The sequence below is a fragment of the Coffea arabica genome, chromosome 1e (genome assembly GCF_036785885.1).
Source record: "Coffea arabica cultivar ET-39 chromosome 1e, Coffea Arabica ET-39 HiFi, whole genome shotgun sequence".
Classification (NCBI taxonomy): domain Eukaryota; kingdom Viridiplantae; phylum Streptophyta; class Magnoliopsida; order Gentianales; family Rubiaceae; genus Coffea; species Coffea arabica.
The window spans coordinates 42,324,309-42,338,453 of NC_092311.1; the positions used below are offsets into that span (position 1 = coordinate 42,324,309).

Here is a 14,145-nt window from a genome sequence, read left to right on the forward strand (position 1 = left end):
TACTTGTTAGACTAAAGATCCACAACACTCAAATGGCCCAGATTAGACATCTCCAAAACTTTAGGAGGCAAGCTATTTGGCTGTAGGTGGTATAGCATAATTAGCGAGCACTATTGGTGTCCGTATACTATGCACAAACATAACACTGGACTATTTGGGGATCCAGCTCACTTTTAACAACTATGTTTCTTACTTAGTCATCTGTATCTCTAATTGACATGGTAGTTTATTAACTAGGTGTTTGTTTGGAGGTTGGTGGAGTTAGGAATAGAATAACTCCATTTAGAGCTTTTCTACAAATTTTGATGGCCATGAATATTTGTGATCCAGAAAATTGCCATTCTGGATTTTTACTCTATTACTATTTTATTCAGATGTATAGTTTGAACCATAAAAATTTCCACTTTTTTATGGGCCTTTCAAAATTTTGACCCAAGTGCCATTGACAAAAAGTTAAAATTGTTCAATTAATTAATCAACAAAGTATTTCTACTATATCATGGTCTTGATTATTTTTGTTTCTAGTGATATCTTGAAAATCTCGCTCTTTCAAACCTTATCTCTTGCATTCACACTAGTGTGGGATATACACAGATATATTTATGGAAGCTCTTAAGAAATTTGTGTCCCCTCTTCAATGTCTCAGATTATTTTCCTTTAGTTTCACAATAGAATACAGGATTGTGTGTTTGCTGATTGGAAGAATGTTTAGATCGATTCAAATTGTTTCATGGCATTCTTGACTTAATTAGAATTCTATATTCTCTGAATGCTATACCATTGTCATAACAAGGTAAAAGGGTTTGCTAAAAGAAGCTGAGCTCAATAGATTCTCAACCAATTTCCATTTTAGATAATTTGAGGGACTAAAGTGTTAAAAGGTTCCAAGCCATTGAAGTCCACTAAAGTGTTAAAGGTCTTGATTATTTTTGTTTCTAGTGTTATCTTCTGAATCTCTCTCTTTGAAAGCTTATCTCGCGCATTCACACTGGCGTGCGGACAAACACAGTAAGAAATTTGTGTCCCTCTTCTATGGCTTGGACTATTTTCCCTTTATTTCATAATAGAATACAGGATTGTGTGTTTACTGATTGGAAGAATTTTCAGCTCAATTCATATTGGTTCATGTCATTCTTGTCTTAATTAGAATTCTATATTCTCTGAATGCTATACTATTGTCATAACAAGGTAAAAGGGTTTCCTAAAAGAAACTGAGCTCAATAGATTCTCAACCAATTTCCATTTAAGATAATTTGAGGGACTAAAGTGTTAAAAGGTTCCAATTCATTGAAGTCCACTAAAGTAGGGATGGCAATGGGGGCGGGGGGTGGGGCGGGGGCGGGGGGGAATTTTTTCCCCCCGCTTAGAAACGGGACGGGGGGCGGGGGAGTATACCCCCCCGCCCCGCCACCCGCAAAACAAAAAAAAATATATATATATAAATATAAATGATTATATATTATATGTAAGTTAATTAGTTATAAACTTATGATAATGATATTATTAGTTAGATGTATTATATAATGTATATTAGTTTATGTAATATAATTGATATTATCAATTATATGAATAATTATACATGTCTACTAATAGAATTTATTAATTAGTTATACTAAATTTACTAATACATTTATACTAAATTTCTAATTACACTTAATAGAATAACACTTTTTTCTAAAAAAAAAACACAAACACAATGATGAATTAGTGATTGCATTTGTACAAAAAGTGAAAATTTGACTATTTTAGTTATATTTATTTCATCATATTGGATTGTATTCAAATAACTTCTGTTTGATTGTTTTTATGAGTTTCAATTGTAAAATTACAATGAATAATAATTTGATGATGTGTTGATATTTTAGTACTTGATTATTTATTAAAATTTAATTATAATAAAATTGTATAATAAAATTTTATTAACCCCACGGGTGCCCCGCGGGAGAAGCGGGGCACGTCCCCCGCCCCGTTGCCATCCCTACACTAAAGTGTTAAAGGTCTTGATTATTTTTGTTTCTAGTGGTATCTTTTGAATCTCTCTCTTCGAAAGCTTGTCTCACGCATTCACACTGGTGTGTGGACAAACACAGACATATTTATGGAACTCTAAGAAATTTTTGTCCCTCTTCTATGTCTCGGATTATTTTCCTTTAATTTCCCAATAGAATATAGGATTCGGTGTTTACTGATTAGAAGAATTTTCAGTTCAATTCATATTGGTTCATGGCATTCTTGACTTAATTAGAATTCTATATTCTCTGAATGCTATACTATTGTCATAGCAAGATTTAAAGTTTTGCTAGAAGAAACCGATCTCAATAGATACTCAACCAATTTTCATTTGAGATAATCTGAGGGACTAAAGTGTTAAAGGTTCCAATTCATTGAAGTCCGCTTTTAACATATGCAATTGAATTCAATAAATGGCCTAGCATGTATTGAGCTGCAACAAACTTCTCTAAATGCAATTACCGATTTATAGTTCTAGCTAGTATATATAGATCTCGTGAATCAAATTCTTATCACCCAACTTCGCTCTTTTCCTTCTCTCTGATCCATTCTCATTCGGTTACACTGTTCTATTTTACTTATTAGTGGTAAGCATGCTTGTCTCTACTTTCTTTTACTCTTGTTTTCTAATTGTATAATTAGTTTTCTTCTCTAAAAAGTCTTTACTTCCTTTTTGTTTTCCACTGTAATTAATTAGCAATTCTTTTCAGAGGAGTTGCAAGTAACGTCATCATTTTTTCCCTAATTTTTTTTTCGTCTCTCAACATTTATTGTATGTTGGGGGTGTCAAACAGCACTATGACAGCAATATTTTGTAAAGAACTTAACATTTTATTATTTGGTTTCATGCTCATGGATTGTTAATGATGACGTTTTGTTTGATTAATTAGATAATCACTATATATCTATTTGTTTAAGTAAAAGTGTTTGTATATGATGTAGCTAATTTTGGTAGAATATATTGAATCATGCGTCAAAGCCTGTTGTTTGCCTTGCAGGAATTATAATATCTTGATCATTAGTTAGTTAACTTTGCCATTCATTTTGGTAATTACTTTTTCTTTGTTGGTTACCTCATCTTCTTTCTCTCTGTATTATAAGTTGCATTTTCTTCTCTCTCTGTAGATGGCTGACGCCCCTTATGACATAGTTGTGTACTACAAGAATGAAAAGGCAATTATTAGGAATGTGAACCCTAACAACTACTCTTTTCTCCATCTTGTGAATGAAGTCTGTGAAGCTGCAATTCATGATGCACCTGGGAATGAGAGCATTATGATAGACCTTAGTTGTGAGTTTCTTGGTACATCACGTATGCTGGATGTGTCCAGTGATGAAGATACGAGACTCATGTTTTTCATGTATAGAAAAATCAGAGTCATCAATCTACATGTGAAAATAAGTAATGTTGCTCCTCTGATTGTATTAGATGAGAGTGCACTGAATTTGAACGATAAGATAAACATGAATGATGGTGATAGAAATGCCAGTCATGAAAACCTTGCTTCCGACCTTGGCGTTGTGAATGAAGATAGTGATAGTGGCTCAACGGGAAGAGTAAATCAAGATTGAAGAGTCAACCATGAGGCCAATGCTGCACCAGATAATGAATGTTGAAGATCACAATTATGTATGTAATTACTTGTATGAAGAGGTTTGGTTTTGATGTGATATATGATTATAGGCTTTGATGGTGAAATGAAATTCTCACATATAAATGAGGAAGAACAGTTCCTATTATGACTCATTGGATTGCTAGGAATATAATGAGTCTAATACAAGTGACTATCTGCTTAATGATATGAAAATGGATATGCCATGTTAAAGTAATTATAGGAAAAGAAATACATTCACTGTCTCTTTACACTTCTACTTGACTTGGTATATTGGTCTACTAGCCTAAACGAGTACTTGCATCTAACTATAGGCTACGTAATTCTCTTCTTCCTACCTAGCTTTTCGTGACCTCTCCCTTAAACAATGTGAGTGGCATTGTTGAACCAAATACATTCTCAAATCCCAAAAAACTTGATTGACAACTAGTGCAATAAAAAGTATGAACAATAATTAGCACTGATTAAGATTTGAAGTTCAGTTCAATATAGATAAAACTTGAAATTTACGCGTAAGAAATTCAGCTTGTTAGAGATTGACTTGCTAAAGCCTCACTTGAGTGAGGAGTGAGGCTCAAACAGAATAGTAAGCTTTTTAGAATAAAAGTTAAGCTAACCACTGAGTTTTGGCTCATTGGCTACAAAAAAAGGATGAAGGTCTTTTTTGTGATGTAGGTCAGGCTGTGTTTTCAAACTCGGACCGGACCGGCCGGTCCGACCGGTTGAACCGGGAACCGGTCAAGTGTCCGGTCCGAGTTGATCATCAAAACCGGAAGATTCAAAACCCGGTCAACTCCGGTCAAAACCCGGGTTTGACCGGGTTTGACCGGTACAGAACCGGAAAAACCGGTCCAACAGTAGCTTTTGTAAAAAAAGTTCAAATTTTTTTAATATTATATTTTGGCCCCCTAAATTGTGAAAATTTATTAATATACCTCAAATATTTCATACTTTATAAATATTGTCCTAAAATTTGATGTTATTTTTCAATTAAATCCATAATTTTAATTCTAAACTTGCTAATGTTTATTAAATAATATAAATTGTTACTTGATTGTTCTAATTTCTTTGTATTTTCTTGTTAAATATATTTGAAACATCAAATATATATGAATATACCTTTATTAATATCAATATATTATTGGATATTTTATATACAATAATTTAATTTTTAAATAATTTTTATTTATGACGTCATCCGGTTCGACCCCTATCGACCCCCGGTCGAATCCATTGACCCCTGACCCCTGACCTCGGCCGAGTCGATATCCGGTCCGGTTCTGAAAACATAGAGGTCAGGGGGTTTGAACTCTACATGTAGTAATCCGCAATAAAAAATTTCGAAAGAAATATCAGAGTATCCCTTTAATCTAAGTCAGTTTTGTATACCTATTTGTATGTTTTGAAAAAAATTCAAAAGAAATGCTAGAGCACCAATGCACCCCTTTATACTAAAAGACATCCTTGTGTACTAACTCCTTATATGCCCAACTCGGGATAGCTCGAATGGTTCGTTGCTCCTCTTTAGGATATGGTGATCACGGTTCGAGTTCCAGGGGTAACGCATTCGAGGGGTTATTGGGCTTCTCCTCTTCGGCTGCAAGGGGAATAGTCGGGCTGAAGACTCAGGTACCCTGTATCGACCAAAAAAAAAAAAGTATACTAACTCCTTATAGAGCCTTTTATACAGATGACATAAGCAGGCACTCTTGAATATTTTGCAGTAGCAATAGATGCAATGGAATTGTTTTATTTTCGCCTACTTCTCCGGCCCATTACTACAATGCTTGACCCACATGCGTTGAGCCTAAGCCCACTATAATTTTATGTGGCCAGAGCATTGGACATAAAATAACCCACTATTCGAATTTTGGAATATACGATTGTCTTGTAAACCACTCTAAATACTCCATTTAAAAAAAAAAAAAAAAAAAAAGAAACTCCAGATTATGTTACATATAATATATGTAAATACATACAAAAAATTTAGTATTCCTCTTTTGGACTTCCATTTCTAGATAACTTTTCATCGTTTTGCCCTCTAGCTGAATTTATTCATCATTATTTATTTGATCATACATATTGTCAAATTAAAGACGTAGACTTAGGCAGATAACTCTTATGCCATCCCTGTTTAGATTGTTATTTTGGAGAGTTTTTGCAGAAAAATGTACTGTAACGATTTGATACATGTGAAATAAAAAGTGATTGGAAAATATATTTATAAAAAATGTAATAATTTTTTTTTTCAAAAAATCACAATTCAAACAAGGAATCAGCTCACATGTACTCATATTCATATTTCACTTTTCAGATTTGAAATATATACTTCTAGAATTTCGTGCAATTAGGGTGATTTCAAAGTTTTTCAATATTACTTGACCGCCAATTTGCCAAATCTTTTTCAACCTAACGTTCGTAACTTTTATACCTCAAATGCTTAGACATTAATTTTTCATTGAAAAAATTTTAGTTCCACGCTACACAAAACACAAAAAAGAAAAATGAACTACAATATCTACCTTAATTTCAATTATGCCAATTTTTTCTGATAGAAAGCAAATTTCATTAACAGATTGTTGAAAATTAATTGTCTAACATGCTTTAATTTATATCGCTGCCCCAATAACAAATTAAACATGCACTATAAATTACAAATATACAATTTAACAGATACAATAGATCTAAAAAAATCAAGAACAAACCTGAAAGGTACAACAAATTTTAAAATCGTCTTCCAATAGATAAATTGCTGCACTTCCTTTTGCTCTTCAAATTTATAGTATCTATTCTTTATTTCTATTCTTTCAAATCTACGTACCTTCGATGATATAACTTCTATTATTAGGGTAGATGTTGATGGAATTGTGATTTTTTTTTTTGAAAAACAGCCCACAAGTTGTCCAAGGCAGTGGGCCACTTGGTTAACGCCGCCTTTGTGCAGATGGTCATGACAGACCTGCCCCTTGTCCCAAGCGGACGAGGGGCCTGCCGTCCCAGGCATCTCATGGCCTAGATGAGGTCTCAAAAATTTGTGCGGCGGCTCAGATCACGTTTTGTAATTCGATTTTCACGTCATGTGAGACTCACAAAAATATTGTTCTAATGTTACTCGCTGTTGTTCTATTATTACACTTTGTACAGATGATGTTACACCATGTACAAATGATGTTACACCTTCCGGAGTGATTGTTCTGACAACCGCTCCAACCTCGCATCCGCCCCAAGTATCAATAGTTGTCAGTAATAATTATTCTAAACGATGTATAATTTTACGTGGATTATTTATAAAATTTAGGGCAAAAAATCTCAGCGGCCACTAAACTATTGGTCGGATCATGTTTTGACCATCAAACTATTTTTCGTTAATAATTGGCCATTAAACAACTTAATCAGTAAAGTCGCGACCATTTGATAGATAATTGCTCTTAATCTGTGAAATTAGTAATACACGTGGCAAAGTTTGGGGGCAATTTTGTCTATTAACTACGCGATCGATTTTCTAAATTGGGATATTTGGAATGGGTGGAATCGGGAAGACAACTCTCGCCCAAAAGGTACCTGGGGACTGCTTCGTCCGCCGCCATTTTGTTTGCTTTGCTTGGGCTACGGTGGGGAAGGACTTCCGCACCAGAAAAATTTTGGAAGATTTGCTGCTGCAACATGTCTACTGAGCCAGGGATGACATGGCCCTATTTTCAGACTTGGACTTGGCTCAGAAGCTTTACCAGTTCCTGCAGTCCAAGAGATTCTTGATTGTTTTGGATGATGTCTGCTTTGCCGATGCTTGGGAGTGCCTCCGCATTGCACTTCCGTCTCGAGAACCAACTGCCAGTAGAGTGCAGCTCACCACTCGGGATGACAGAGTTGCGAACAATATAGCTTCGTCATCAGCCGACGACAAGGAATCGTTCAGCGGATGAGGTTTCTTAACCCAGATGAAGGCTGAGAGCTTCTCCGCAAGCCGGCTTTTAGACGTCACTCTTTTACTGGTAAAGGCGTCATTTCTAGAAAAAATCTTACCTCTCCTAAAGGGCATACCACAAATCTTCTTGCTGGGTTCTAATTTGTCCATGAGGTTTTCATTGTTGATGTTAATTCGCAGGAGCATCTAGGTATGGGTTTAGGAGAGCTCCTCGACATTCTTCATCTTCTTCTTCAGCTTCTTTGATTTGTGGTGGCTGAAGATTTAGGGCTCCCAATTGAGTCTCTATTTTTTCCTCCACGTGATGTTCCATTCGGTGATTGTTTCAGGAAAGAAATAAGAGGAGAATACGGTCAACTAGTTGCCGGACAAAATTGATCCCATAATTTGCCACGTGTACGGTTAATTTTTCATATTAAGAGCAATTATCTACCAAATGGTCACGAATTTACTGATTAAGTTGTTTAGTAGTCAATTATTGACGAAAAATAGTTTGATGGTCAAAACATGATTCGACCAATAGTTTAATGGCCGCTGAGGTTTTTTGCCCTAAAATTTAATAATAGAGATATAATTATTACTTGTAAAATATCATATTTCTGTTACGAGGATGCACGGAAAGTTTAGGTCAGATTTACAAAACGTGACAAAAATTACACGGTTCCGAACCTGCCCCGCTTCCGGCCATATCTGAGACAACTTCTCAGAACTTGACACTCTGCAAAGAAAGAACCCCTCTCTGGAGCTCTCTCTTCAGATCTCTCATTCCTCTAGAACCCCTTCAAAAATGCGAGAAAGAACCCGAGAAAAGAAAATCAAAACCAGCCCCGAACCCCAATTCCAGCCAATTATCAGCAGTATTCCTGATGATATTTTGCTTCAAATATTCACAAGGCTTCCGGTCAGATCCCTGGGGAGGCTCAGCTGCGTTTCGAAATCTTGGCATTCCTTGATCTTCAGCCCCAATCTCGTCAAATCCCATTACAAAAGATGCACGGAAGACAAGGAAAACGAGCATCATAGGATCATGTTCTTTAAGGTTGAGCTGGAACATGATGAAAGGCTCGGGTACGGGTTCGAGCTCGGGGTCAACTTTAGGCTCAGGCAGTTTGGGTGTTCCCTTCATAGTGCTTTTTCCTGTGTGTTACCCAAGAAAATTGAGGTAACCAACGACTTTATTATTAGTATTCCTGTTGAAAAATTCAGGTATTATATAAACAAGACTTGGGGTTCTTGTCGTGGGTTGGTTTTGATCATGGTTGAGGGAGAAAGTATGTTGTTGTGGAATCCTGCTACAAGAAACTATAGAGAGTTGCCTGATTCTGGGATTAAAAAGGAGCATAAGTTACCCGGCTCTTCTCGCTTGTTATGTGGGATTGGTTATGATGAGTCTAATGATGATTTTAAGGTTCTTGTACTTTCCTCAGTTGGTGGTATGCGGAATGAGACTCTGGCTAAGGTTTATAGCTGGAAGACGGATTCTTGGAAGAAGATTGAAGATCTTAAGTACTCTTTGATTGAGCTAGGCGGCTGTTATTGTCTGAATGGGATTTTCCACTTTATTGCATATGATCCTCAAAGTCGTGGTATTTGGAATATAGCTTCTGAGCGGAAAATTGTAGGTCTTGATTTGGCGAATGACATTTTTAAAGAGATAGAACTCCCTGAAGAGGTGATTACCAATTGTACGTGGAAAATAGGAACATTAAGAGGATGCCTCTCTTTGTTCCTTTATTCTGGAGGCAATCAGGTGGATGTATGGCTCATGAAGGAGTATGGAGTAAGAGAATCTTGGTCTAAAGTGGTTGTTGTTCCTTGTTTTCAGTATCCTGATGGTAATGTATTCAGCAAGCCTTTGATTTTATCAGAGAATGGTCAGCTTCTGTTTGTGACTGGGCCAAGACCAAAGTTGGGAGTTTATGATCCAAATGAGAATTCACTCCACTATTCTCAGTTTATTAACTTGGAATATCATTATGAAGTAGATGTGTGTGTTGAAAGCTTAATTTCTCCGTAATGCTGTTCATGGATTAAAAGGGACTTCAGCCATAAAGGTAATTAGGGCTTTTCTAATTTTCACCTGGCTGAATCATTTTTTGATTGCTGATCTCCCTCCAGTACCGCTTAATTTTCTGCACTTGCACCATTCACTAAATTTTTAGTTTTCTGCACCTACATTATGCACTAAATTTTTACGGTCTATATGATATGAAGCAAGACCATCCGAAGGAGAAGTATTGCTGATAAAGTACGTATTTATCTAGGATTTGCTTTTCTCTGTTATTTGCTTTATTCCAACCATAGTGCTCGCATTAATTGAATTTTCTTGCTCTGCTTACTTTTTACTTGTTTTTTGTCCAAGGGAGAAGAATGGAACCCTTTGATTTCTAGCCATTATTGTATTTACCTGATACTTTGAGCTTTCTCATCGATGAATTTCACAAAACTCATCCCAGGAAACGTTTTTTCTATCGAGGTGCTTCATATGTATCATTAATTTGATGCTATCGTGGTGTAGATATTGATCCATTTTAATAGTGTTCTCTGTTTATTTGTTTGAGAAAGCAAATAAATTAACTTTTTTAACATGACTGTTTTTCTTTTCCGGCCCATATTTAATACATTGCATTTAAATGTGTATCTTATATGCCCATTTTTATCGTTCAAATGCAAATTGCCTTTCAAGAACTCAGTTAAAAAAGGTAGTCTATAGAAGAAAAGAAGCAGAAAATGAAATCTTTTGAATAAATCTTAGCATATTTCTTAATTGCCCATATGGCAGAGGTCCATTGGAGCTATACTGCATGGCACATTGCACTGTTTATCCTACATTGAAGGGAAACACACAATGCATTAAAACTGAATTTTCCTATATGTATATACATACATATTTTGCAATAAAAGCACTATGTTCCTGTTGTCTGCCAAATGTACTTGATGATTCTGTCAATGTTCTTATGCATAAAAGGAAAGAAAGTTTAAGATAAGTTTGCAGTACAAACATAAATCTAATAGATAAAGAATCACGTTATAATAAGCAATTGTATGCATCCAACATCCTAGACTAGAGTGATAGTCATTTAATTTATCTCCTATGAAGTCATCTTCTTTGTCACTGGACTTGTAACACTGAACATCTTCGTCTTCCATTTTCTCATCATGTATTTAAACTCGTTCTCTTCGTCAATGAGGCAAACTGCTGAATTGAAGAAGAGGAGCAGTAAGAGAGATGTTAGCTACACAAGCAGAGGTCGGAGAGAGAGAACTGTGGTAAGAAATGAGAGGAGTTTTGTGACATACGGCTGGAATTAATTTAACACAAACGACACACTTAACCAACAACTTAATAACTAACATAAACACACTAAAACGCTGGAAGGGATCTAGATTTGAGAAGTCTCTCTTAACCTTTAAAATTAACCCATATTGTTGAGAACTCCAATGGACCAATCCCCTGTATGACTTGAACATGAACCATCAGGTCCTACGTTCACATCAACAACTCTGGTTTTTGTCTATAATGCACCGCACATTTGCCCATTCTTTTTCTTTGGAATTGTAATAAAATGTGTATTTGGGTTTCACGGGTCACAACAAAAGAAGTACAGCCAGTTGATATTGTTAAAGATCCATGGTAATCAAATTGCCCAGATTAGACATTTCCAAAACGTTAGGAAGGCATGCTATTTAGTGGTAGGCACTATACGCACTTAGTGAGCACTATTGGAAAGCCCCTATACTAACACTGAGCTAATTGGGGATGTAGCCCATGTTCAACAGCTGTGTTTCTTACTTAATCATCGGTATCTCTAATTGACATGGTAGTTTGTAATTAAGTGTTTGCTTCGAGGCTGCAATCAGGAATGCAATAACTTCATTTAGAGTTTCTCGACCAATTTTGGTGGCCCTGTTATATTTGTGAATCAGAGAATCCCCCTTCTGGATTCTTTTTACTTGTCACTATTCTTTTGAGAAGTCTCTCTTAACCTTTAAAGTTAACCCATATTGTTGTGGGTGTTTCAATATTTTGACCAAAGTGCCACTCACAAAACGTTAAAAATTGGTCAATTGATTAGTCAATAAAGTATTTTTACTACGGCACAGTTTTAATTATTTTTGTTTCTAGGGATGTCTTAAAAATCTCTCTCTTTGAAAGCTGATCTTGTGCATTCACACTAAATAATCCAACCTTGCTCATCTGTGAAGTCCACTTTCATGGTAATTCCCATTTGAATTCTGAGGGGTAAGATGTTGAAGCTATCAATTTATTGAAGTCCACTTTTAACATATGCAATTCAATTTAGTATGAATGTCTAGGTGCAAGAGTTACTGTAAATGCAATTGCTCGTTTATATTTTTACCTACTATACATGGAGCTCGTGAATCAAAAGCTTATCATCCAAACTTGCTCTTTTAATTCTCTCTGATCCAATCTGATTTGTTCATATTGTTCTATCTTTACTTATTACTGGTATGCATGCTTGTCTCTACCTTCTTGTACTTTTGTTTTCTAATCTTATGATTAGTTTTCCCCTCTCAAATGCTTTGCTTCTTTTTTTCTTTTCCCCCATAATTAGTTAGAAATTCATTTCACAGGTTTTGTAACTAACATCATCATTCTTTTTCCATAATTTCTTTTTCATCTCTCAAGATTTACTCTATGTTGGGGGTGTTAAACTGCACTATGACAGCAGTATTATGAAAAGAACTTAACATTTTAAGCCTTGGTTTCACACTTATAGTTTGTTAATAATGGCATTTTGTTTGATTGATTAGATACGTGCATGCTTCCATCCTTGCTAATTAATATATGTCTAATTGTTTAAGTAAAAATATTTGCATATGATGTGGCTAATTTTGGTAGAATATGTTGAATCATGTGTTAAAAGCTTGTGGTTTGCCTTGGGGGAATTATAACATCCTGATCATTAATTAGCTTTACTTTGCTATTCATTTTGGTAATTACTTTTTCTTCGTTGGTTAGCCTATTTTCTTTCTCTGTGTTATAATTTGTACTTTATTTTCTCCATTTTCTGTAGATGGCAGACCCTTCTTATGGCATTGTTTTGCATTACAAGAATGAAAATGCAATGATTGGGAATGTGGACCCTAACGACTACTCTTTTCTCCCTCTTGTGAATGATGTCTTGTGAGGCTGCACTTCATGATGTACCTGGGAATGAGACCATTATGGTATAGCTTAATTGTGAGTTTCTTGGTACATCGCATTTGCTGGATGTATCTGGTGATGAAGATATGCGCTTGATGTTTTTCGTGTATAGAAAATTCAAAGGTATCATCCATATGAAAAAAACTAGTGTTGCTTCTTTGATTGTATTGGATGAGAGTGCAGTGAATTTGAATGAAGAGCTCAACATGAATGATGGTAATAGAAGTGCTAGTCAGGGTTCCAATCTTGGCGTTTTGAATGAAGATAGTGGCTCAAAAGAGGAAATCAAGATTGAAGAGTCAATCTTGAGGCTAATGCTGCAGTAGATGATGAATGTTGAAGATCATAATTATGTATTTAATTAGTTGTAACAAGAGATTTCAATGTGATGTATGAATATGAGCTTGATGGTGAAAGGAAATTTTCACATATAAATGAGAACGAAAATGCCTATCATGACTTATTGGGTGTTGGAGATATAGTGAGTGTAGTCCAAGTGACTATTTACTTGGGCCTTAATTGATTATTTAATTCAAAATTTAAATTTAATGAATTCAGATATTAATAAATTTATACATATTTGATAATAAAAAATAGAACATTTAGATTAATTAAGTTGCATTGAATTATTTAGACAAATTTTGATATAAAAAAAATAAGTGATAAGCAATTTACTTATCACTTAATGTGATATACATTCAAATATATCAAGTTTAGTATTTAACGATTTATAATTAAATGGATTTAAATTTTAGTTTTCATATTTCAATTTTATCAAAGGGGCTTTAATGACATGGGACATTTCTGATCTACAAGGCTACAGATATATCATGTTAAAGTAATTATGGGAAAGGAAATTCATTCCTCGTCTCTTCAGGCTTTCTAACAAGTCTAAATGAGTACTTCCCTCATAGTTGTCAAGCAATCCACTCAATGGCAGCTAGAGCTGTTAAATGGAATGAGCAGCTCTCGATTGAGCTCGACTCGATAAGGCTCGAGCTCCGCTTATTAATTGTGGTAAATGAGTCAAGCTCGAGCTCGAGATATGCTCATTTAATTAACAAGTCGAGTAAGCTCGACTCGTTTGTTATCCGAATAGTTCGATTAGCCTCAATAAGGAAGGGTATATGTATTATTTCACAATTCAAAAGTATAAAAATTGAAAATTATAAGTTTTTATTGAGGTTAATTTGCACGAGTTCGAGCTCATGCAAGCTCAGATCGTTTGTGATAAACGAGTCGAGCTCGAACCACATGTTCCATTTGGCGAGTCGAGTCCGAACACATTTCAAAGCTCGTCCACCTAGTTGAGTTCAGCGGCCAAATACTCGACTCGATTAACAGCTCTAATGGCAGCACATCCTATGTGAATGTTTAATCTAAATTTGGTGAGCTTAAGTCTGCAAGAAAAAAATGTTAATCACTGG

General features: G+C 35.2%; 1 protein-coding gene across 2 annotated transcripts; it reads left to right on the forward strand.

Annotated features, from left to right (window-relative positions):
- Window positions 1–7,024: 7,024 nt before the first annotated feature.
- LOC113725433 (F-box/kelch-repeat protein At3g23880-like) lies at window positions 7,025–13,181 on the forward strand. Of its 2 annotated transcripts, XM_027248589.2 has the most exons (3): window positions 7,137–7,615; window positions 7,729–9,602; window positions 12,588–13,181. In XM_027248589.2, exon 2 carries the CDS (start codon window positions 8,336–8,338, stop codon window positions 9,563–9,565), a length of 1,230 nt encoding a protein of 409 aa, XP_027104390.1. In that variant the 5' UTR covers window positions 7,137–7,615; window positions 7,729–8,335; the 3' UTR covers window positions 9,566–9,602; window positions 12,588–13,181. The 2 variants fall into 2 exon arrangements, with proteins under 2 accessions (XP_027104382.1, XP_027104390.1); XM_027248581.2 differs by having other exon boundaries at window positions 7,025–9,602.
- Window positions 13,182–14,145: the final 964 nt, after the last annotated feature.